The following is a 23,979-nucleotide window of genomic DNA, read 5'->3' on the forward strand; positions in this document are numbered from 1 at the left end:
AAGCTTCAAGCATGATATAAACCAATTTGTATAATTGAGTCGAAGGAGCCAAGCCAATTTCAATTATAAAATGCGCCATTACTGTTACAGATCTCATCATGCCAGAGGTTTTTAATTCTGTACGCCCTTCGCTTACTCGCCACTGGATTTCCCAACACGCTGCTTGGCATGCCCTCGCCGACGAAGCATTCCCATAACGTACGCTTTACGTAAAACCTCCCCTAAACAAGTGCTCGCCGTCTGGCCCAAAAACCCCAAAACTTTGGAAGCAAAGAAGAAGAAATTCAAAACCAAAAATACCCCGAAGGGCTTTTCTTCTAGCCACGCGAGAATTTAAGCTTAATCCATATCAGCGGATCGAATATTCGCTAATCGTCCTGAGAGCGGGAAGCTAGCATGTTTTGCCTTGAAGCCAAGCCGGAAATGGCGTATACATATCAACGTCGATGTATGTGAGCCCAACACTTCAATGCGAAGGTGACAGTGACCCTTTTCCAAACTCCGAGTCCACGTTTTTAGCCTTCGCAGTTCAGCATTTGGATAATAAGGATGCGAAACACGCTGATAGAACATTTACCGGGTTTCCTTCAATGTGCTGGAGCAGATAAATTTCCCCATAACAACGACACCGCTACCTTTGGTTTGTGTTCCCGTTACCCATTTTCTCGATTGTGTCACCGTAATCTTCCAACCCAAATTTCATGCTTGTGCAGCAGGCTTCCTGCAGTTGGTGTACTGCGCCCATCCAACAGAAAGGATCCACATCATATCTGTCCGTCCCTTGCCTTCAGCCTTCTGGAAACGTCGTATGGAAAAACCCTTTTCAACTTCCCTGGATCGTTGATCCTCTCTTTCTTGAGAGAGGCCGAAAAGGAATGTTGGCTGCAGCTACGCGATGACAGGCATTCCACCGTTGGAGAATAATTCGCCGCGGAATATCTACCGTATATCCGACGCTCTCTTTCATACCTCGACATCGATGAAAAACCGATAGGATGGGGCAGGTTTTGGGAACACATGTGTGATCATGATCCCACGTCTTGGATATACCGGTTTGTGGGCTGCCACCGTTTCGGAACATGAGTAATTCGGCACATCTTGGTTCGAATTGTGTTGGGAGGGGGTCTTGGAAAATGGTTCCCTTTTTCTTCGGTTGTCAGTTAGTTCACCGGACAGAGTGTTCTGCAGAAAACCCCTGGTTGAGTGCTTTTTTGCTCCAAGACGATTTCGAAACTTGTATATGTCCGACGATGTTCGCGTTCGCTTCTGGCATACATATCGGGGCGGGAAAGATCGAAGGCACAGGATATTCGTAGATATCGGCAAACAGTAAGACGAATTGGTCACAGAAACTCATGTTCTGTCGGTTTATAATATTTTTTTTTTAACTTGGCGGAATAACTGCACCGAACGGGGCACATGATGAATGATGAGGAGGCGTCTACAACGAAACTCGGGTACCGAAGCCATAGTTAAGGTTAAGTTTGTCTTGGAAAAACCCGACTTCACCCGGGCACCTCGATCGGCCTTTGAACCTTACGTTATCAACGTTCAAATATTATGATTTGAAAACGCTTATGGTAATTATTCCGAACGTTTCTATCACTTTTTTCGTGGTAAGTTGTTCGTTCTGATTAGAATTCAGTTGCTCATAACATTTCTGCAATGTTCTCGGTTCAAAGTCATGGAAATGCCTTGTCAGTCTCCATACAGACGATATGTCGTGATGATCACTCCCAAAAGAAATCAAGTTTTGTCGAAATAATACAATAATCGTGTTCAAGGGCCCAAGCCCAAGTGAATTCATGAAGGTTTCGCCTACTGGAACTAGGTGGTTGCATTTCAACCGCCATAGGGGAAACAGGTCATGCTCGTCATTTCATATGATCGTGATTCACCTTATCTCGGAATAGATGTGCCTCATAAGCGACAGGGAATTCTTTTCGGCGACCTCCTAAGCGGCGATGGTATCGAGGAACTTAGCTTTTAGAATTGTGGAGTAGCAGTGGAGCATTTTTTGCAGGTGAGTATGAAATTAAAAGGTATTCCATATGTATCGCGCATATACCTAATTTGCAGCGTGTGTACCTTTGCATCGAACTTTCCCTCCTGCGAGCCAAATTACCTGTGAAAAGTAACCAGAATTGTAAGCTTGGAAAAAAGTGCATCGGAATGGGGGTCACCCTACATTGCGTCCAGATCCACCCGTCTGCAGGCCTTCAACGCAGGCCAAGATCTTTCCTTATCTTTGTGGCGTTCCTTAGCTAGCATTTGCAGCCAAACGGTTAGCCTTCTGAACCCCAACGCGCCGTCTTGGCAGGCCATTCAGCCTATAAGAACATGCGGATTCCTTATCTCGGGTGTCTCAAACTAAAGGGAAGCTTGAAGGTGTCTTGTTTTCATCTCATGACAGTCATTCTTGCTTCTGCCAGTTCGCTTCTTCGATCAATCGCGCGTCGTCGATTGGATATCCTTGTTGGTTTAGTTAGTCCCTCACTATGGATATGTTCATTGTAGACATCGAAAATAGGACATTAAAGGTTATGCCAGTTAATCGTAAAATCAATCGGCGAGGACGGTATCTGCTAAAAACAGGAAAGACCTGGGTTTTATTCGCGTGTTTGAACCGAGCTATCCGGATGACAAGCTATTTCTTGTGGACAAGACAAAATGCAGTTCGGAAAGTGCTGGGCACGTTCTCGGATATCGAAACATGTATGTGATGTCCCAAGTGGCGGGAAAATGGTGGGATGAGACATATTATAGCTTCGAATTCTCCTTCCACAAGCCTTGTTGGATTTGAAGGCGAGAAGAAGATATCTTGATTCATCCTTATCTATGAAACTTAGCTGGCCGGTTGTCATTTTGTTTGTCGTTGTTCCGAAAGTTAGATATTCGGCCGGATCTGGGACATAGCAATTGTCATGAATCTTTGCTGATGAGAATTCTAGAAAACCACGATATTATAAAAAAATAAAAATAAAAATAAAAAATAAAAACAAAATAGAAGGTAGAGTATTAGGGAGGTTTACTTATTTCAAAAGCATAGCAACATTCCTTATCTGCTCAAGGCATTCCAATTGCAAATATTAAATTATAGCTAGGTTTGCTTTTTTTTCTTTTTCGTCGTGCCATGCAATGTCGCTTTCGCCTGTCCATGTCGAAGGCTTTCGGGACTTTGCAGCTGAATACAATTTGTATCCTCGTTAGAGCCAGCGCCGGGGAGGAACATAGCAGGCTCGCGATTCGTGGGAGTGGAAATGGAGAAGCCAATAGCCCATGCAGGTGGGCCACTACCTTCGATGGATGTCCATCTTTGGGGGTCTACCGTACGTGCAGACTTAGCACATTCTCCCACCCATCCAACCACCCCTGGGTCGTGCGCCCGCCAAAGCCAAAATGTTGCTGATTATGATCCTAATGCTAGCTACCACTGCCGGCGCTGATATTGCGATATTCCGTAGCGTTTAATAATAAATTTTATCAAAAAGTAAAAAACGATGAGGGGATGATAACTTACTAGATGTGTGTGACCTGACTTGCGACAGGTACATACTGTATGTCTGAAGTGTGTGTTCTTATGCATGGGAACCTTTCCTCGGGGCTTATCCATAAAAAGAAAAAGAAAAGAAACTGACTTGCTTTGAGGCTTCGGTATTTCCCCAAGGATACCTTCTGTCAAGTTGTTCGCTGTGGTCGTTATCATATATAATCTTGGACCCTGATCCCATTCTCCTTCCAATTTTTCCCCCTCCATCCCATTCCGCTAGTTTCACCAACTTGCAACTTCCTTTCATCACACGACCGCTACAAAGGAAGTAGCTTCAACATCTCTACTGTCTTGTACCATATCGGTGTCGATTCATTTCTTTACTATCGATAAATAAAAGTCACTCGCCTATATCTAACGATGTCGGCTGAGGAGGCGCCAATTGACCTGACGGTCTACGGCCTCGACGGAGGTGATTCCAGCAATGGTATGTCTTTCTGCAGACACCTTTATCTCGAGGAGGGGCGGCTTCAAAACAACAGAAACGGCTAACCAGAAGTCTGTCTTGACTATAAACAGTCACCATTTCTGCAGCGATGAATGACCAATATAATCGCGGTGATCTCGCATGGGTCCTTACCTCCGCCGTCTTGGTCTGGCTCATGATTCCAGGTGTCGGTCTTCTCTACGCCGGATTGTCGAGAAAACATGCTTCCGCCGCACAGCTTTGGCAGAGTCTCGTCGCAATTGGGATCGTCACATTCCAATGGTAAGCTTTGAGCTTAACGAAATCTCGATTACGGTTGATATCTAACGACAATTGACCTTTAGGTTCTTTTGGGGCTACTCCTTGACTTTCTCGCATAGTGCCAACGACTTCATTGGTGACCTCACAAACTTCGGTTCAATGCACGTTCTTGGTGCTCCCTCCGTTGGTTCCAGCTTGGTTCCAGATATTCTCTTCTACTTCTTCCAACTTGTCTTTGCCTGCGTTACCGGTATCATCATGTTGGGCGGTGCTGTCGAACGTGGTCGTCTCCTCCCCTCTATGGTTTTCCTCTTCATCTGGACGACTATTGTCTACGATCCTATCGCTTGCTGGACCTGGAACGGCGCTGGCTGGTTGGCCAAGCTTGGATCTCTCGACTTCGCTGGCGGTGGACCTGTCCACATGTCTTCTGGTGCAGGTGCTCTCGCCTATGCCTTGATGGTTGGTCGCAGAACTGGGGATCATGGTGGAAAGATGCCACATTACAAGCCAGGAAATGTTTTCTTCGTCGCTCTCGGGACAGTCTTCCTTTGGTTTGGTTGGTTTGGTTTCAACGGCGGTTCTGCTGTCAACATGTCTATCCGTTCCATCTACACTGTCGTCAACACCAACCTCGCTGCCTCTTGTGGTGCCCTCACTTTTTGCATTATTGATTATTTCCGCAAGGGTCAAAAATGGTCAATTGTGTCGCTTTGCTCCGGTGCCATCGCTGGTCTAGTTGGCATCACCCCAGCATGCGGTTTCGTTCCTATCTACACTGCCGTCCCAATTGGTGTTCTCGCTGCTACTGCCTCCAACTTCGCCTTCGACCTTAAACACATTCTCAAGATTGATGATGGTCTCGACGTCTTTGCTCTTCACGGTGTTGGTGGTTTTGTCGGAAACGTCCTTACCGGTCTCTTTGCTGCTGACTATATTGCTGCTCTTGATGGTAGCACTGAAATCGACGGTGGTTGGTTGAACCAGAACTACATCCAGCTCGGATACCAGCTCGCCGGCTGTGTTGCCATCCTCGCATACGCCTTCACTGTCACCTGTCTCATTCTTTTCGTTCTTGACAAGATTCCTGGACTCGATCTCCGAATCCCCTCTGAATTTGAGGACAAGGGCATTGATCACTACGATATGGGTGAGATGCTATTGGAATATGGTCTCATGGAAGTTCTCGAGGCTGGCGTTGATGCCAAGCGGGCTTCCAAGGTCCCACCACAGACTACGGCTCCATCTTCGGACGGCGATGATGCTGCTCAGGTAGAAGCGAAACCGTAGAATGATCGTTTTAAACAGTGACTTTTGTTTTTCTCTTTTCTGTCCAACATGAGTACGGACCTTGCCTACATCATGTCTATAACTTTTTAGTCTCTCCTATGCATCCCTGTGATGGTCTTCACTCTTAATTCGAATAGCGTGTTTCCTATATAGTATAATGGAAAGCTATATCTTTCTTTTGATCAAATACTTTCAATCGTAGATGTCCGTCCCTTGAGTAATTTCGTAACGGTTAATTAAGTCCACGATGATCTCGCTACTAAATCGCTTCACAGTGCTAGACCAAGACTAGACGAGACCAGATTATACATTTCTATTTCAATGCACCATAAGCACTACCCAACTGCGTGCATCTTCGTATACATTCCTTTCCGAATGTAACTACTAGGGTTTGTGACGTAGCGTAATCTGAAAGCCCTCAGCACTAACTACTTTTATCAATAAGGGACCAGGTGAGACTATATTTGGTAGCTATGTAGATGCCGAGCTACCTAAATATAATAATAGCAGCTATGTTGACCGTTCGTGTAATAATCCCTCTCTTACTATTCGAAAGCGTCAATGATCTTTAGACCCTTCATCCCCGCATTCGGATTGTCGCTGAAGTCTGCGCCGGTCTCGTAGAGTCTACGCCCCAGCTGAAGATCAACAAGACGCATGTGTTGTTGTGTTGGAGCCGACACCGGCTTGGCGTTCATTTTGGGGGTGACCATTACGTTTTCCTGTTTGTCATATCTTCGAAATGTCACCCGCAACATGAACTTCCCGCTTTCTTTCTTCCCTTGATACCGCGTAGGTCAAATGTGTAATCCAAGGATGAGAAACTGCTTCGGAAATTCGGAATAGATGCCATTGGCTAGCATTCGTTTTTCTGAAACATAAGTGTTTTATTTTCTTTTCGGTTGGGGGGATTTTGGCGATATTATTGACGGGAAGTTGAACTGGCGGCTGTACGTATCAGACGCAGAGGTTAGGAGTCCATAGGCTAGTCGATCCTCTAGTGTTCCGTAACTAGGTATATGTGTTAACATGCTTGAATCGGGCTTGTAAGGCATATTCGAAAGCATAACTTGTGAGTAAAAGATCTCGAAGAGAAATTGCAATAAGGTAGGAGCCCATTAATCCTGCAAGATAGAGGAACTTGTGGACGGCGACCTGGTTAATTATAGACTTTTATTCTTCCATTTGCTCTTGCTTAATATTGCCTTATCAAAACCGGGGTTTCTTATCTATCATGGTTGCTTGTCTTTTGGTGAAATGTGGGTGCCTGGATAACCGTCTCGTCTGCTGTTGTGGCTGGGGTGTGGGCCTTTTGGTGCGCAACGCAGAAGATAACAGGTTCTGTTAGATAATGCGTGCATGTGTTTAACTTTCTTCCAATTGACATCGGAAGCATGTATTGTTCACCAAGAGGAGGGGTGAAAGATGTTAATATATTCGTTGTCGTAGCCGTCCGCTATCCGTGAGTTTGGTAAATTATGTAAGTATATGCATGTATGTGGATACTAGGCTCCCTCGAAAACCAAAGCGTTATCTGTCTATCCGGCCAAGACATAAACTCCTTTGTCCTTGCTAAAAACGCCATTTGTCGATCATATATGCGTACCGTCCTACACGTGTCTTGGGTTTCGTTTTTGATTTCGGGAACAGTTTCGGTATTGAGACCCTGAGATTAATTAAGCTTCCAAGATCTTGCACTAGAATCTGTGGTAGAACTAGTGAGTTACCAGTATCTGGCAGCCCTAGATTCATAGTTTGCCACACTAATATGTATGATCTATCGATAGCCTTAACAAATCCGGTGGTATGTTTTGGATTCTATAACGATAAGGCACAGTGTGTTAAGTTCTCACAAAGGCAGGTGGGGCCGGGGCACCCGACATCCGCTGTCCCACTTCCCCCATCTTTGATACTGCCCTTGCCTGAAACATATAGTTCTAGTCAGCCGAAGCAAAGATACTAGTACTGAATAGATAGAGATCGGGGAAGTTACTAACTATAGCCGACAAAAACTATAAAACACCCAACACTGAATAGTTCCTCTCTATAAAGCTGATATTCCCTAGGGCCTATGATGTTAAATTGCTTTAGCAGCTTGTTGTAAGTACCTGGCCTGCCCTGCATACCACGGAATCAACTCAACATACCTAATGCCAAAAAATTTAAGCGTGGTTGTGGGGCTCTGAGTGTGAGGCCTTTGACGATACAGTTTGTGGAATCTCGTTCATAGCAGGGCCAGGTAGCTAATAGAATTAGCCATCGCTTGCAGTGGAACACGAATGGCCCAAGGCACCAGTGCCCGAGACAATTTTAATGTCTCTTCAGCTGATATCATCAATTTCGATGCGCTGATGGCGGCCGGTAGAATACATTCCATGGCCTTTGGGTGTTTTGATATCATAGATCCCGTAAAATCATTAATTAACAAGTCGCGGTCTGTAACCATATTTCACTTCGAAGCAGAAGTTCTGGTGGGCCTATAAAATCGCGACAAGATGGTGGATGTAACTGTAGGAGAAAGACCGGTTATGAGGTTTCATCGAAACCAGGTATCGATTGGAAGTACGGCTAACATATATCAGTTGACTAACAGGCCTCTAGGTAGCATGGTCGTTTCGGCCTCAGCCGACTAGACACTTTGGGTAAGAATAGACGACTCGAAATTTGGGAGGTGTGTAAAAAACCAAGACTAGTTTAGTCAAAATATTTATGTCCAGCACATCTAGATCTATGTAAAGTTCATGCTAGTTATTGGCCTGGTGTTATCTGCCCTTCTGATCCCCGTAAGGCTTAAGATTATGAGGTTGCTAAATATGATTCTCGGTTACCTCCTTCGAGAAGCATTCCGCGAGCTGGGCTGCTAGTCTCGAAGCCCTGTCTGGGTTGCATGAAGCCCTTAAGGCCCTTTTGGTAACATTCTGCGAGCAAGATCCTAGATATCTTGTCATTGTGCATACTTGGCAAGCTCCGAACTGCGCGAAAATCAAAGAAAGCTGCTCCGCCTGTTTGTACTACAACAAATGCTCCACCAGAGCTCCGCGATCTCTTTGGGAAAATTCTTCCAGCCGATGTTCTAATTATGTAACGAAGCTAACTTTTATTGGCCATTTCGATTTTTTCTAGCCTATGGGAAACGAGGAAATCTCGCAACACAGAATATCCAACAATGCTAGGTAAGGCGCATATGCGGCATGCTTGTGGCGTTCTTAGATGTAACGATTTTGGGTTGTGGGGAACACGTCTCGGCGGAGGCCTCAAATGCGAGACGACGATGTAAATATCCGCGAGGTGCAGCTTCAGGGCTCTGACGTTACTTCCGGTTAGAATTTTCGCTGCAGAGTTCGATCTGCCAACATGCAGCGCCCTACGACTGGTCCGGCAAGCCCTACGACTATGATCGAAATTTCCAACCCCAGCCTTGGCGAGAAAATTGGAAGTGATGTTAGATTGAGGTATCGGTCTTCTCCTTCGGACTATCGTGAGCGAAAAGGTATAAGAAAGCCATAATCCTCTCAGGATGTTTTCATTTTTATCATTATCATCATCATCAGCTTCAGCATCAAACAGCCTTCGCTTCAAAAAGACTACAGATTTCAACCCAATCGTTAAATAACAGTCTCGTATCAGCTTCTCAACTTTACTTTACTTTATAATCTTAATCCACTACAATTATAAACCAATCTTTAATATAATCAAAATGCTTTCCTTCACTCAAATCATCGTCCTCTCCGTCGCCGCTCTTTCGGCTGCCGTCTCCGCTTCTCCAGTAAACCAACTCGATGCTCGCGATGTCAATATCTGCTGGGGCAAAGGCTCCAAGGGCACTGACGCCTACAACCACCCAACCCCAGCCCGTTGCTTGAAGGTCCACTATGAAGACTCCTTTACCGCACCATTCACTATCACTCAACCCGGTGTCCCAGCTTTCGAAATCGTCACAGAGTCTCACCAAACATTCGGCCCAATGCATTGTTGTACCTCCTGCAAGGCTGCTGACAACTGCATCGGTTGGCAAATCATGGCTAACTGCGACTGCGTTTTGTGGAAAGCCCCATCTCTCGTTGGTGCTGAGAACGTCCTCGGAGTTTGGGCTGAAGATGGTCCATACCAGAACAAGACTGGTTCTTTCCACCGCGGACCATCCTTCCCAGTTGCTCCAAACTTCTTTGGCAACACCAAGTACACCCTTCCACAGGCCCTTAAGAATTAGATGGAGATAGTTGAGTACGGAGGATGAACAAGCATTGGAAATGGAGTGTGGGATAGCATAGCATAGCATATAACGGCATAGCATATGACAGCATTATTTGGATTTTAGCTAGCATTTGCATTTTTATCATCATTATTTTCATATTAGATTCCAGATCATAGCATGGACAAAAGGGCCAACCGAATTCACTCCTTTTGCCCCAGCATGTATTTACATTAAGATTACTCATAATGAACCCGAACCCTTACAATAGTCCAGTTTATTACTTTATAAATTCTGCGATATATCACTTCTCTCATAACGTTTTTGCTGGTTTGACAAGCCGTAACCATATCTCGCTCGGAAATAGAGTGCTATAGATACCCTCATAAAATTCACTTCATTTCCGTAGTTGTTTTCATTACTGATTAGGAATTAAGTACAACAGATAAGGAGTGTCGAGAAGGTAAGATTGAGAGTGGGGAAAGTGAGATTCCGTCATTCATATGAAAAACACAAATAAAATGCGCTTCTCCGCATGTTCACTAAGCCTTGATGTTCCAAAAGAAATACTACTCTAAAATGCAAATAAACGGAAATGTCGTTGAATAAGAATGTTATGCATGATTTTGAGGAAGGATCAAAAAGATTCGATGTATTATGAAAGCTACCATCTCTCTCGGGAAAGAGTTACATCAGGGTGTAAATTGGAAGCTCATTACACCTTAAGCCCGATATGGCTGGTATGGACGAGGGGTTGGGGCGTAATAGCCATATAGATAAGTAGTTATAGTCTTTGTAGCTGTAACTTTGATCGTAGAGTAACTGATCGGTGTCGCGGTGATTGTCCTATATGAAACACGAGTGGAGTATACTGTTATGGTCTTAGGTGGTGATGCGGGAGCCGTCAAAGTCGTATATTGGGGGACTGGGAGGAAATATTAGTAAAGTTATACCCTTGTTTTACGATAGTATATTATCATACCTCTGACACTACGAGTGATGTATGTTGTGATTGCGGGAAGAGTGACTGGGGGAAGGGTAACCGTAGACGTCTCCGTTATTGTCTCGGTCTCGGTTTCAGTCTCAGTTTCCGTATACGTGGCAGTCTCGGTAGATGTTTCAGTCTCTGTAGCAGTTCCTATCGCAGTTTCTGTGGTGGTTTCCGTCTCAATTTCCGTAATATAAATTATATCTGTGCTAGCAGGCGGACAGATCTCGGCTGCCTCAGAAGAACTACTGGTTGTCTCAATCGGTTCACTACTAGTTGAGCTGCTTGGCTCGTACAGAGGCTTTGAAGTAGTATCAATTGGTTCGCTCACAGTGGAGCTAGAAGGTGTTGGCGTATACACACGAGTCGTAGGAAGATAGTAAGGAGCCGGAACATAGTATGAAGGAGGTGGAGGGGGATAGTATGGGGGAGGAGCATAACGCTGAGCCTTTGCATCCCTTCGCTGATTTTCCTCAAGCGGGGCAGCAAAGACCATTGCTGGGAGGAGTAAGACCCCAGTGCTGTATAGAAGAGTGTGGAGCAACATTTTTCACGATTGAGATACTGATCTCAGTTTGAGATTGTCTTAGTGAAAATAATCGAAAGACGACCTTGGCTCCAGGTAAAAAGCTAGTAGACAGCGAGAGTGATGCAGTTTTTTTTGGCAGTTGTTGCTCAAAACGAAGGTGAGCTGAGTATTAAAAGGATGGTGTAAGTTCTCGACATGAAGAATCCTCATGAGCACAATTTATAGAACTGTCTCTGCTGCTCAAAAGTCTCATGGGTCGAATCCTGAGTAACTGATTGCCTAGGCGAAGGGGCCCCGTGAATGCATCTCGGAAACCTTTAATTGGGGGATAGTAACATATAACATATCACATTTCGTCCTACCAGCGACGTAACCCTTGTTGGGGTTGCAATACTTTAGCAGAGGCAGGCATGTTCTGGTATGCCCGAGGGCTAGATTGATTGCTAAAGAATTCTTTCTCTTTTGTTTCTTTCAAGCTTGCAAGGCTACTAGATGGTGATTGTCTTCAGCGGTAAATTCTCGGGATTTTTGTACGACAACGGACGAAGGAATTGTAATTTCGCATGGTCGTGCATGAAATCAGAGCTCCTAGAGCGATCAATCCTGTGGCCTAGAGTGTCTTGGACAGTAGAAGAGTAGACTCAATTTACCATTTCTTCCCGCTGGCCATCCGGAGGCATAGCTATATGATATACTATTCTGAAGTTTACCCAAAACCTCAATAAGTTAATCCGGCCTTCAAACTACCATATCAAATATCAATATCATGCTGGTGGCCACGGGCCCAGGTGAAATCATGGTAATTTTAAATTAATAGTCTGGTGGATCCTAAATCAACAGCTATAACATCTCTAATAAAAGGTTACTCTCAGATCCGGACGCACCAAAGACATAATATCTATAATAAATGTCGCACCTGCTCAAAATTTTGCTATATTTGAAATTTAGTTGCCTTCGTTACAAATAATAAGTGCATGTATGCAGTATGGTAGATCCATACCTCTTAACTGGCTGGCTATTGGATGTAAACTGTAAGAGCAATCCTTCTCTTTGCCTCCCTCACGGTATCCAATAGCAGCGGCCATGGCATCATTGAGAAGCTGACTCTCACAAGCTGGTAGGACCTAGAGGCAGGGCCAAGCGAATTCAACCCCTGCCGGCGAACAATCGAACGAATCATCATAAAAATATGTTGGATTTGTTGGAAAACCTTCGATAACATTTCCGTATTGGATAAACGTCTAGGAAGCTGTTCCACGTTCTGCACTGTTCTCATGTTGAACATGTGGAACCGTGGGCTATTTGTAGGCCTATTAATAGAAGATTTTGCTGTAAGCAGCATCGCTTCAAGGGTCATTCGGCCCGCGAGGTGGAAAAGGGATTGGGTGATAGCGGAGGAAGACGTATTTTGTCGTATGATGTAGTATGCCAATTTGCTTATGCATGAATGGAAACACGTGGCTGATTTAATCCTTGTTTAGAACAAAGGCGAAAAAGCTGGAGTTCATGGGTGGAAAGGGGATGCGGCCGTTTTATGCCTCCGAACAGTAAATTTTGTCTTGCGCTTAATTTAGTTTTCTAGTCTGATAGGGCCCCGAAATGAGAAGGTGGGTATCATAGATACATAGTTTCTGTAGACTACCACCAGTATCCCGAATGGAACTCGGAGCATATGCCATCTTGGCTTACATTCGCTAATTAGCTTCGTACTTGACATTTAGTTGTTACTCAAATTGGACCACTGCACTGGAGCCTCGCTGCAGCCCATGGGCCGGGAGTTCGTTTACCCGATCAAGTTATGGCAGGATGAGGGCGGGGGTATTATCTAGTCTTTCCATCTTTCGGCGCCCGGGAAAGCTATCCCAGCCCTCTGATTTTCGTTCCTGAAGATCAAGGGTGTTCTAGACAGGTCGATCTATAGACCTTTTTGCATATTGTAGAACAGACTAACATTAATTGACGTCTACTATGATGTAAAATACTATAGGATCATCGAGAATGGTTAACTGCAATACGACGCTTTAGCGAGAAAGGATCTAGATAGTGGTATTTGCAGATGTTGACGAATCTATAACAGCGTATCCATGCTATAAATATGCTTCACCGTTACTGAACTGACGCGCATATATATATGAATCCTTTCGGACTTAATCACAAATAGCTAGGTGACTGTTCCCCATTGCGTTACACAAACTTCTGGAGCGGGAATATCAAGGGTACCGGTACTCCGCAACCGTCCTTTAAACGCCATTGATTGAGCGTAGTACGAAATTGGCAAATACTGGCCTCGCAGCATATGCTGGCAACATTCAACACGACTAGAGACATGGTAGAAATGACAAACTTTAGCCCTCGAATAAAATCCAATATTTGCAAAACTAGCTTCTTAGCTATTTAATTTTAATTTTAATTTTTATTCATTTTATTTTATTTTTTTTAGCTTCTTTGAGTGTCGAATTCTGTGGTTGTCCGAACTTCTCGACTACGTCGCGGCCGATATATCTAAAAGCGTTAGAGGACATCTGCAAGAATGCGCCCAGACAATGAAGTCTGCTGTCCCGAACGATCCGAAACGGGCTATCTCTGAAAAATAAGGGGGTTCGAAGAGCTCCAACTGCATACCTGGTTTGCAGTCTCTTGGCAGAAGGCAGCAAGGAGTAACGTAACATCATCTAGCTTGTACCTCGAAAGAAGTTATCATATCCGCTAAGTGTTAGTTCGAAGGCAAACCGAAGTTTAAATATGTACAAGTCCTTTCTTGTAAGTCGCACAAGAAGCAGTAGGAGCGGCTTGAGTTGTTTCTGACCGCTAATAGGTTTTAGCCAGCCACAGCCGGTTCGGATCCCAGTTCTACTTTAGGACTTTAAGCCTCGCCATGGCCATGGAATTTCCACATAATTTAGTTGTCCAGAATTACTCGGAATTCTGTGCCGTATAAAACGGACTTGCTTAGCAAAGCGAGGAAGTCTTAATTGGCATATAAAGGAATCCCAGCGTGTATCAAGCTCTAGTTACTAATTGGACGCCTGAGGCTATACAGTTGGACATAGTCTGGCGAGGTTGGCCATGTTGATCGGCCGCTTGGAGACAAGCTAGTTGAGAAAAGAATCGGCTGGTATATTGCAAGTCAGGGCCCCACCTGGAAACAAGAACACAGGCCAATCTCCTCGACATCTTTGAACGGTTGAAATTCGTGATCTTGCTGAGCTAAGGCCGTTGAAGAATCCTTGTGTCATTTTGCCATTTTTAAGCCACGAATTGTGTTGGCAACGAAAATCCTTCTTCGAGGTGTATCCTTACGAGTGTCCGCTATCATACCATGATCATCGATCACCGATTGCAAGCGCCCTTCGATCTCCACGATGCCGAACTCCAAAAACAACAATAGTAAAACTGGGCGGATTAAGACATCGTTATGATTGAGGGACAAGCTCCGCTAAAGCCTCTAAGGACCCACTGCTATGGCACGCTGTCGAATTTCGGCTCTTCGATCGGCACCACCAATTTAGCTTTTCTCAGGCCACTTCGAAGGCATTTAAGAACTGTAGGTGAGTTTCCCTTCTTGAATACGAGCCTCCATGATTCCGAGCCGAGGTCAAATTCGTGCGAGCTTCAACATCATAAAAATTTTAGGATAAAAGTTGCAGCCTGAACTATGAATGTGAGTCTGAAAGTTTTATGTCTCGGTCGGTCCGACAAATCACAAGCTTAGGTTTGGCCCCACGCGACAGTTTGCAACCCCTCTCGCGGCGAATTTTCCACCACTGGTAGGCAAAGTTTTGTGGGGATGTGTGGGGGAGCTAATATTTTACTCGAATGATCCGCAGAATCTGTATGTTGGCGATGAGGTCGGCGACGGACCAGAAACATGGGGAACAAGCAATGCCCGCCTGTCTGGGTCTCTTGGTTCCTCAATTTCGCATATTTCTAGCGGCAAATGAGCGAGATGCCAGGGTAAACGTTGCGAACTTCTCTCCTTTCTGATTAGTTAGCGTGTTGCCTCCCCTCAACTTCCACGATAACCGGGCAAGAAATATCAGACCGATTTTTCTGGGGTCACAAAGAGAAAAAACTGGATGAAAATCCGGGGCAAGTGGATGGCAAAGGATGCGATCTCGGACTTTAAAACATTCAGTGAAGAAGAATATTTGTTTATATAATATGCGAAGCCCGCTTCCGTCTTTTGATCTTTCATTCCGACATTCCGTTTGATATCACCTTGCCCTGGTATTGGGATCGACGTTGTGTGACCAATAAGATTTATTGTCGTAAGGAGACCTGCCCGAATTCACGCACTTGACTTTCTAAACGGAGGTCTTACCAGGGCCCCCTTTCTTTAAATCTTCAGTCAGAACCCCGTCGAGTTTATTTTCTCTGACCTAGTAATCATGTCAGGTTCGTCGCAAAACTGATTCCTCTTCATTATCTCAACATTCTTTATCTATTCCGCTAACTGGCCGTCTGGATGACATCAGAAAAACCGTCGAAGGAGTTGCCCAGGGGTGATGTCGAGGCGGGGGGTGACTTAGTGGAGGAATATCCGGGATACGTGGATTCAAAGGCTTATGGAGTCAATGAAAAGCGCCTGATGACCAAAATCGACTTTCGAGTCGTACCTGTCCTCTGCATCCTCTACCTCCTGGCATTTTTGGATCGTGTCAACATATCCAATGCCGCCTTATACGGATTGAAAGAGGATTTAGGACTGTTACAGGGCACAAAATACAATACAGTCTTGGTTATCTTCTTCGTTCCCTATATTCTATTTGAAATCCCTAGTAACATCATTCTCAAGAAGTTCAAGCCGCATATATGGGTAAGTGTTAAATTGATGATATCTCGAGGATTAAACTGCTATATGCGTGTACGGTTTAGTGTTATCTTAGAGGAATAGAGGCTAATCATTCTCTAATATTTCAACAAATAGCTGTCTGCTTGTATGTTGATGTTCGGTGTCATGACTATAATGTAAGGACCTTCGGTGCTCGATTCTATATTTAAAGTTCTGGATTAGCTGATTATGATCGATAGTATGGGATTTACGCAAAATTATGGCGGTATTTTGGCGGTTCGATTTTTCCTCGGAGTACGTTACACTAGCCGATTAATATTGGTGATCTACACTAACGGTGTCTACGTAGCTATTTGAAGCTGGCATGTTTCCCGGTTGCTTTTACCTTCTCGCCTGCTGGTATAAACGATCTGAAGCCCAGAAGAGATATTCTTTCTTTTTCTCTTCTACTACACTGGCCGGTGCCTTTGGTGGGCTCCTCGCCGCGGCCATCGGCAAGATGGATGGAGTCCGAGGATATAGAGCCTGGAGATGGGTTTTCATCCTTGAAGGCCTCCTCACCGCTGTTGTTGGCCTCATCTTCTATTTCTGTATTCCGGACTTTCCTGAAGAAGCCAAATGGATTACTGAAGATGAACGTGCTTTCATTAAAGCCAAGCTCGAGGCCGATACTGGAGAGTCCCACCGCCATGGAAAAATGACAGCGAAGACCGTTTTCAAGATTCTCTCCGACTGGAAAATCCTCATCGGAGGTATCATGTATCTCGGCCTAATCGTCCCAGCCTACGGATACGCTTATTTCTCGCCCCAGATCGTTCGTAATCTCGGATACTCGCCCATTCAAACTCAACTGCGCTCTGTCCCACCATGGGCTTGCGCTTTCGGTCTTGCCATGATCACCGCCACCTTCTCTGATTTCCTTCGTCATCGGTTCTTATTCACAATCGTTCCAATCTGCATCTCGCTTGCTGGTTTCATCGTTCTGTTTAAAGTTAATGGACCTGTAAATATCATGACGCAATATTCTGCTCTGTTTTTATGCGCTATGGGTACATACAGCGCTATGCCCATTATCAGTAAGTCCAAGGCACCAATCCTACGACGGAGGTGATTTTTACTTATGAAAAATCTAGTCTGTTGGTATGCTTGTAATCTAGGCTCTCACGCCAGAAGAGCCGTTGGAACTGGTTGGCAAGTTGGATTCGGAAACGTAAGTTTATCGCCTATGCATGTTGGATATGTATTTTGAAATTCTTTCTAACATAACGTTGTGTAGATCGGTGGCATCGTCGCTACCTTTGCCTTCCTTGCCAAAGAAGCCCCAGGCTACCCAACAGGCTACAAGCTGTGTATATCCTTCATCTGCCTCTCGGCCCTCTCTTGCGCCATCTACTATACCGGTATTACCTTGGAGAACAAGAAGCGTGACCAAGGAAAACACGAGCTTTCGCATCTCAGCAAAGAAGAACTATCCGCTATGGAACTTGGAGACGACCATCCAGTTTTCCGATACATGACTTAATGCAGAGCGATTTTATTTGTGTGTTAAAACGCTCACTAAAACAATATCTTTACCAGGGTTAGGAGCTTTTGTATAGAGCATTTCCAAGGCGCACATTCATTTTCAATGCGATGTGTATGCATCACGATTTAGTTGTTCTGAACGGTATCACGAGGAACAACTCTTTGTATATTCAACTACTCATAATATCAAACATTCTGTCGTTACCAACGTCATTTCATTTAGCGTATACGTACCCGCCATCCTCTGATATTTATGTGGCTCAACTACTCCCCAAATTAAAACAAAGCTAAAATAGGGTTCAAATCGAATTTTAGGCATGCCAATTGGGCCCGAAAAACCAATCCTTAATTGTCAAATTGCCAAATTGGGTCTACAAAGCTTTAAGGCTAGTCGATTGTGTTTACAGGCCAGACGTCAGTCCAGGGCGGGGTAAGATATCATTCGACTGTTTGCAAGCCAAGGCGGCCTGCCAAAACGGCAGTAATTCGGCTCGAGAAACAGTGCGGAGGTGCTGATGAGCCTGAGGCTGTGAAAAGATCCCGCGCCAGCAGGCGATCAGTGAGTGGACCGTCAAGACTTCGAAGCCCACGCTAATTTGGCCGCGCGAACTTGGCTTGGGGTCAGAGTCTTCTGCGCAGGGGTTGCACAACATCGGGACGTTAGACGGATGAAAACTATAAGATGACCAAGACCACGCACTTATCCGAAATCTAATTGCCATCTCTTTCAGCATTCCGTTCGTCGTTTCATTCTCATACAGACGTCTTTTCCCTCCCAGATTGCTTACATTCTCGCCTTGTCAATTTTGCTGGCCGTTAACGAAATTACCACACGAACAACGCATAAACTTCCCAAACCAGCTTAGACTTACGAACTTGCCCAGCATTCTCCGAGGACATCCGGCTCAGCATACAGCATACGGATTGTCAACTCACGTTAGGGCCGCGTATCCCACGCCCTCGTTACTAGATCAGAAGGAAAAAATAAAACCGACTGGCAGGTTTTAATCTTATGACCTGGTTTAGGATATTTTTGCGTTAATAATAGAAAAGCCGGCTAGCTGTCAAGGTTTAATGCCCCAAGATTTGGGGGTGGGTTTTTGAGGGAAATTCCTTCCCGAGGTTCGCGCTAATTTGGCACCATCGGGATTTGCTGCCCTACAATATTTGACTAACATACCCCAGACCGCTTTGGAGCTTGACGAGTTAAATAAGCGGGCGGGTTGATGTGGTTCCGAGAGTTTCAAGATCTAATATAAATGGGACTATTGGGCCATATTGCTACTCGTCGGAAAGAGAAAAACAGTAGCCAAAGAAATACAAGAGATCAAAGATCAGCACTACGGCAAAGAAACCCCCAAATTTGCATCTTCAAGCCTCAGTCAAAAAATTAGAGAAGATTTTAGAGTTCTACGGAAGGGTCTCTAGGAATTACAACCTACCACTAAGACAGAGAAGCCGTCATCGACACCTCAAAATGCAGGTCCTTCTATCAACGTTCCAAAGCAGCCCACCCCAGGCAAAGGTCCCGTCCCGATCCAAGAGAAGCACTGAGCCCCGCCGGAAAATGTCACACGGCCAGAAGATATATCATCTGACGGGGACTCTTCTAGTGGCGATCCTTCTTCGACTTCAAGCAAGAAGCGATCGGCAGAATCGAAAGCCGCGAGGAAAAGGCAAAGGGAAATGATCAATTTTCAAAAGGACACACCGAATGATCTCGTAAACAACTATCATCAGTGGTTATTAAAATACCTTGGATGTATCCCGACACGAGACACTGGGATAATAGAAGGAGTAGTGTCAATTCTAGTGATTCTGACATGGCTACGAAGGCTACGCCTGCTGGTGATGTAGATGTAAGCAATACGGGCATCGGAGACAAAATCAAAGAGGCGGAAAGCTTAAATTCAGGCTTTGATGGCGTTTATAAAGGGTCTGAGAGTCCCACAATTGGAAAGGCACCAGGGTCAACAAGTCGTGACGAGTCGGCTTGGTACCATACACCTCATAGAACCGATTCCTTTGGCGACAAGAAGAATAGCTCCGATAACAGCTACTCGTATAGCGGTACAAGCGGAGGTGGAAGCAGCGGTGGTGGTGGGGAGCATAGCAGCTATTCGAGCGGGGATGGAGGCTATATTAGCTATTCGAGTGGGGATGGAGGTAACTCTGGGGGTAGTGGGTATTCGGGTGACAGAGGGTACTCGGGAGACAGTGGATATTCAAGTGGCGACGGTGGTGGCTCTTCATCTTGGGATTAGAAGGAGGGTTATCGATCATGTCAGCTAAAACGACTATGATATATATGCAATATTGGACTCTGTTTCTGTAAAGGTACCTGTTGGTTTGGACGATCTGGTTTTCCTAAAGGGCGCGCTAGCATGAGGTCTATATATATTCTTTATGGTTCGGTACGCTTTTATAGAAATTATTTATGTATCACAATAATTCCGGACAAAGGGGTAACTATATCAAAGGCTTTGAGTATATACAGAAAATAGAATCTCATCGAGACAATACTATACATACGGTCATACTTATTCAACTACCACAGCACTTCAGCTCTTAGGCGGCCCCATTTCCCACGCACGTTCACCCACTTCCCATCCCAATCCCTCACAAGCCTCTCTGCTTCGCTCGCGGAACCATCGCGGAACCTCACTACCCATCTTCCCCCTTGGGAGGGCTCGGGAGTATTGGGTCCAACGATTGGGATTCGCTCTAGACCATATCCATCCTTATCGCCTCCCGGTACCAACCATCTCCCAAACCCGTACTTCTCGATCAGTGAGTGCTTTAACCACACTTGTAGCAATTGCCAGTGGGAATTCGCACACAAAGAAAGTAACACTGTTCGACCGGGTGCACCTTCAGACTGGTATAACAAGTTCGGGATCACCCCATCGAGGGCCATTTTAAGCGGGTTGACAAGAACTAATTTTGGAATCCAATATTTGCTAACGGACGCAGCACTGCCCTGTAGAGCCTCAGAATTGAGATCAAGACCAGGAGGCTTCGACTCGAGGAACGTCTGTGCGGCAGCGGGAGGCGGGAAAGTAACATTCTGAGACCGCCCATTCTTCTTTTCGGATTCTGAAAGTTCGACAAAGTGCGCAAGATGATGTTTAGCCGCCTCATCGGAGTCGAAGTATAGATAGTAGCGATTTCTACGCTGTAGACGAAGATTGGTTCTTGCAGGTATAACAGTGAAGTTCCATCCGAGCCTTCGAGCATGATAGTTGGAGAATATTCTGTCGATGTCGCTTTTGATCATTGTTGCACCGCAATTTTCTAACCGAAGAATATGATATGCCCTTGATACAGACTTATTGCTCCACGGCGGTGATGTATCAGTAATATTGACATAAAGTTCATTATCGGAATCTTCCCCTCTCTGGTCCGCTATTGGGGTCTGCGACTTTGGTCTTCTTCTCGCTGAAGGCTCGTCTGATGACGGCTTTGATAAACCTGCCTTTGAAATAGGAATTGACTCCAGTAGGGCGTCAATTGTGACCTTTGAGTTCTTTGATGGTTTTCCTTCAGAAGGAGATGGCCCTAGGGACCCGATTCTAGGATCAGATATCGAATCTAATAGATTATCAATTGAAGCGGCTGTGACCAAAGGTTTGCCCTGCTCTATCGACTTGGCTTCTTGGGGCACTCCTTGTTCTAGATTCTTCTCCTTCAGGCCGTGTTTCTTCTTTTTCCGCCTCTTCTTCTTAGTGGAAGAGTCAGCCTGACCGGTGCCGCCCCCTTGATCTAGGGTTTTGTGTCCAGATTTAGTTTTGTCTGCACCGTGATTCGCCTCCCCTAAATCTTCATGTTCTCTCTGTGCCCTGGGAACTGGGGTGTTGAACCGATTTTTACGCTTCAGATCGTCAGTGCGAAGGTCCTGGGTGGCCTTTCGAAGCTCATCAGATACTTCCATCCGAGGCGAGGTTTGGTCTCTTGTCGTGGTCGTGCCATGGCCTAAGCCGTCGGCAGCACCCGCCTTGCTAGTATTTGGATGTGAGACAGAATTGACATTACCAAGAGGGACAGCACGAGGTTGCTTGCTCCTGAATATGCTCTGAAGGCTACTTTTCAGCGGCTGGGCATAGCTGGTCAATTTCGTCCAGGCGGAACTGAGGGACATTTAAGGCCTCTTCTATTGGTTAGGAGATAACGTGACAGAGACAGGATATGATTCCTTCATGGGTCTCCTGCTATAACATATCCTCTTTGCATAGTATCTATGCTGGCTGGCAGAGGGAAGCTCAGGCTATGCTTTTTGTTTCGGCGTCCGTGCGGTTGAGATAGTGTCGGACTTGAAGTGCAGATTTTGGTGTTGGGAAAACTGTGTTGCCGTTGATGTGAACTATCTGATCAATCTTATCTAATCGGGCCGATACTACGTATAGTCTGTACCAGTGCTTTGCTCAAGCCTTATGACAACATTCTAGCAGACGCGACAGCCAGCGAACCTACTATCTCATCGAACCTGATAACCCCACTCTTATTTCTCGCGGCTCTACCAGATTCATTGAACACGTTCTCTCCATGATGGCGACACTACGTATTGCCAGCACCAGTTTACGACGATTTGCAGTGTCGGGGCTACTCAAACCATTAACTTCAACTTCATTACCCCGATTCACAGCGCCAATTATCGCCTCTCGTTGCATTACTACGACCCCTACTAAACGCCAAACTCCAACCCCATCTTTAGTCCCAGCTGATCAAAAGGTTCCTGCTACGATACGTCTTACAGAGATCAAGGATGGCCCTATTGCGTCCCAAGAAATAGATCCCGGAGAGGAGCTGGCAACAGACTGGTCACGTTCGTTCTCTGGACTATCACAGGAACCATTCGCAAAAGAAGTTGCAGATGTGTTATTACAACCTCTCGACCCTAGTGAAGTTGAGATCAAGCCAGGTGATTACCCTACTATTTATTCTTCTTCGCTATTCCCGTTCATTCGACTAATATCTAACAATCGAAACTTCAATATCTTATAGATGGCATCATTTACCTCCCTGAAATTAAATACCGGCGAATACTGAATCGTGCATTCGGTCCTGGAGGGTGGGGTCTTGCTCCTCGAGGTGAAACACAAATCTCTGAGAAGCCGAATGGAGGAGGAATGGTAACTCGCGAATATGCCTTGGTATGCCATGGACGGCTCGTTTCGGTTGCCCGTGGCGAGCAGGATTACTTTGATGAATTTGGCATTCCGACGGCGATGGAAGCCTGCAAGTCCAATGCTATGATGAGGTGCTGTAAGGACTTAGGTGTTGCAAGCGAGCTTTGGGACCCGAGGTTCATCAAAAAGTGGAAGAAGGAGAATGCCAACGAACTATTTGGTGAACATGTTGTCACGAAGAAAAAGAAGAAATTATGGGTTAGGAAAGGCGAATCATTGGAGTACCCATACCAAGTATCGAAATTTGGGTCATGAAGGACAGGTTAGTTACGTTACCCGATCTCACCTGCAGCCATGGCGTCACGCAGGAACACATCAGTGGAGGGCTTCCCTCGAATATATTTCCAGGAGCTCGAGCCATGCGGGATCTGCCGCGGTTGCCGGTTCTTCTTGTACATAATTATTATTTTTCATGGGGCTGGCAGTACAATATTGCTTGGGATGGACGCCTTGTGGCGGCCAAATTGCTGCAGGATAGAAAGTGGATGTACATATTTACATACATGGAGGAGGAGAATAAATGATTGTCAACTCTTCTTATATATGCGTGTTCTTGAATGGGAGACCTTTCGGTTCAATCCCGATACACCCGTCACCTGCCATTGGTCGAGATAGGCGATTTGGAATGTGATTTTTAACGGACATCCCACACGGAAGCCAACCTTGCGTCCCCACTTGCCTCTGGCGGGAGGGCGCCGCTTGAAACACATCCATCTTTTCGAGATCACATTAATCGGAAGTTTTGTTCGGGGGCGGCAGCAACCCTTTTTTTTTTTTCGAAAATCCAGAATCGAATCATCTGATGAGGCTGGAATTATCTCGTCCACATGCATTAGCTTAATTAATAGGTTAAAATAACTTTCCGGATATAGAAGAGTTGATCAAATCATTGCTGCGGGAAGGACAAGATGGTGTCAAGTCTTGGGAACACGGCTGTCTTTCTGCAGGTAGAGCTCGAGCGCTCGCAGATGTTGAAGCAAGGGTATGCAATGCTGGCACGGGGCGATATTAATGTGAGAAATAGTAAAATCGCTGGCCAACATTGGCTAACCATTAACCATTCGGAGTCGAGATGACCACCCTCCGGCCTCCGAGTTATTAATTCTAAATCGATCCCGTCGAGTCTTAGTTTCTATTTGTCAGATAGAAAGGTTTATGCTGAGGGGATAGATGCAAAGATAGAAACCTCGAAACTCCAGGTTCGGCGAGGGTGCGTGGGAGTAGGTTTGCATCTTCACCA

At 45.4% G+C, this 23,979-nt stretch overlaps 7 protein-coding genes across 7 annotated transcripts; 5 read left to right on the forward strand and 2 right to left on the reverse strand.

Moving 5' to 3' along the window:
• Positions 1-3,910: 3,910 nt before the first annotated feature.
• Positions 3,911-5,528, forward strand: DFL_003691 (uncharacterized protein; the record flags this gene model as incomplete). Its single annotated transcript, XM_067632664.1, has 3 exons — positions 3,911-3,977; positions 4,070-4,259; positions 4,322-5,528. The coding sequence occupies 3 exons, from the start codon at positions 3,911-3,913 to the stop codon at positions 5,526-5,528; spliced, it is 1,464 nt and encodes a 487-aa protein (XP_067490911.1).
• Positions 5,529-9,225: 3,697 nt separating this feature from the next.
• On the forward strand, positions 9,226-9,738 carry DFL_003692 (uncharacterized protein; the record flags this gene model as incomplete). The annotated part of the gene is made up of 1 exon (XM_067632665.1): positions 9,226-9,738. The coding sequence occupies one exon, from the start codon at positions 9,226-9,228 to the stop codon at positions 9,736-9,738; it is 513 nt and encodes a 170-aa protein (XP_067490912.1).
• Positions 9,739-10,442: 704 nt separating this feature from the next.
• Positions 10,443-11,204, reverse strand: DFL_003693 (uncharacterized protein; the record flags this gene model as incomplete). The annotated part of the gene is made up of 2 exons (XM_067632666.1): positions 10,443-10,645; positions 10,703-11,204. The coding sequence occupies 2 exons, from the start codon at positions 11,202-11,204 to the stop codon at positions 10,443-10,445; spliced, it is 705 nt and encodes a 234-aa protein (XP_067490913.1).
• A 4,421-nt stretch (positions 11,205-15,625) lies between these two features.
• On the forward strand, positions 15,626-17,551 carry DFL_003694 (uncharacterized protein; the record flags this gene model as incomplete). Its single annotated transcript, XM_067632667.1, has 7 exons — positions 15,626-15,632; positions 15,713-16,053; positions 16,165-16,205; positions 16,269-16,323; positions 16,379-17,105; positions 17,163-17,239; positions 17,306-17,551. 7 exons carry the CDS (start codon positions 15,626-15,628, stop codon positions 17,549-17,551), a joined length of 1,494 nt encoding a protein of 497 aa, XP_067490914.1.
• A 1,825-nt stretch (positions 17,552-19,376) lies between these two features.
• Positions 19,377-19,817, forward strand: DFL_003695 (uncharacterized protein; the record flags this gene model as incomplete). Its single annotated transcript, XM_067632668.1, has 1 exon — positions 19,377-19,817. The coding sequence occupies one exon, from the start codon at positions 19,377-19,379 to the stop codon at positions 19,815-19,817; it is 441 nt and encodes a 146-aa protein (XP_067490915.1).
• Positions 19,818-20,101: 284 nt separating this feature from the next.
• Positions 20,102-21,691, reverse strand: DFL_003696 (uncharacterized protein; the record flags this gene model as incomplete). The annotated part of the gene is made up of 1 exon (XM_067632669.1): positions 20,102-21,691. One exon carries the CDS (start codon positions 21,689-21,691, stop codon positions 20,102-20,104), a length of 1,590 nt encoding a protein of 529 aa, XP_067490916.1.
• Positions 21,692-22,098: 407 nt separating this feature from the next.
• DFL_003697 (uncharacterized protein) lies at positions 22,099-22,994 on the forward strand (the record flags this gene model as incomplete). Its single annotated transcript, XM_067632670.1, has 2 exons — positions 22,099-22,471; positions 22,555-22,994. The coding sequence occupies 2 exons, from the start codon at positions 22,099-22,101 to the stop codon at positions 22,992-22,994; spliced, it is 813 nt and encodes a 270-aa protein (XP_067490917.1).
• Positions 22,995-23,979: the final 985 nt, after the last annotated feature.

Source organism: Arthrobotrys flagrans, assembly GCF_004000055.1.
Source record: "Arthrobotrys flagrans strain CBS H-5679 chromosome Unknown unitig_0, whole genome shotgun sequence".
NCBI classification, from domain to species: domain Eukaryota; kingdom Fungi; phylum Ascomycota; class Orbiliomycetes; order Orbiliales; family Orbiliaceae; genus Arthrobotrys; species Arthrobotrys flagrans.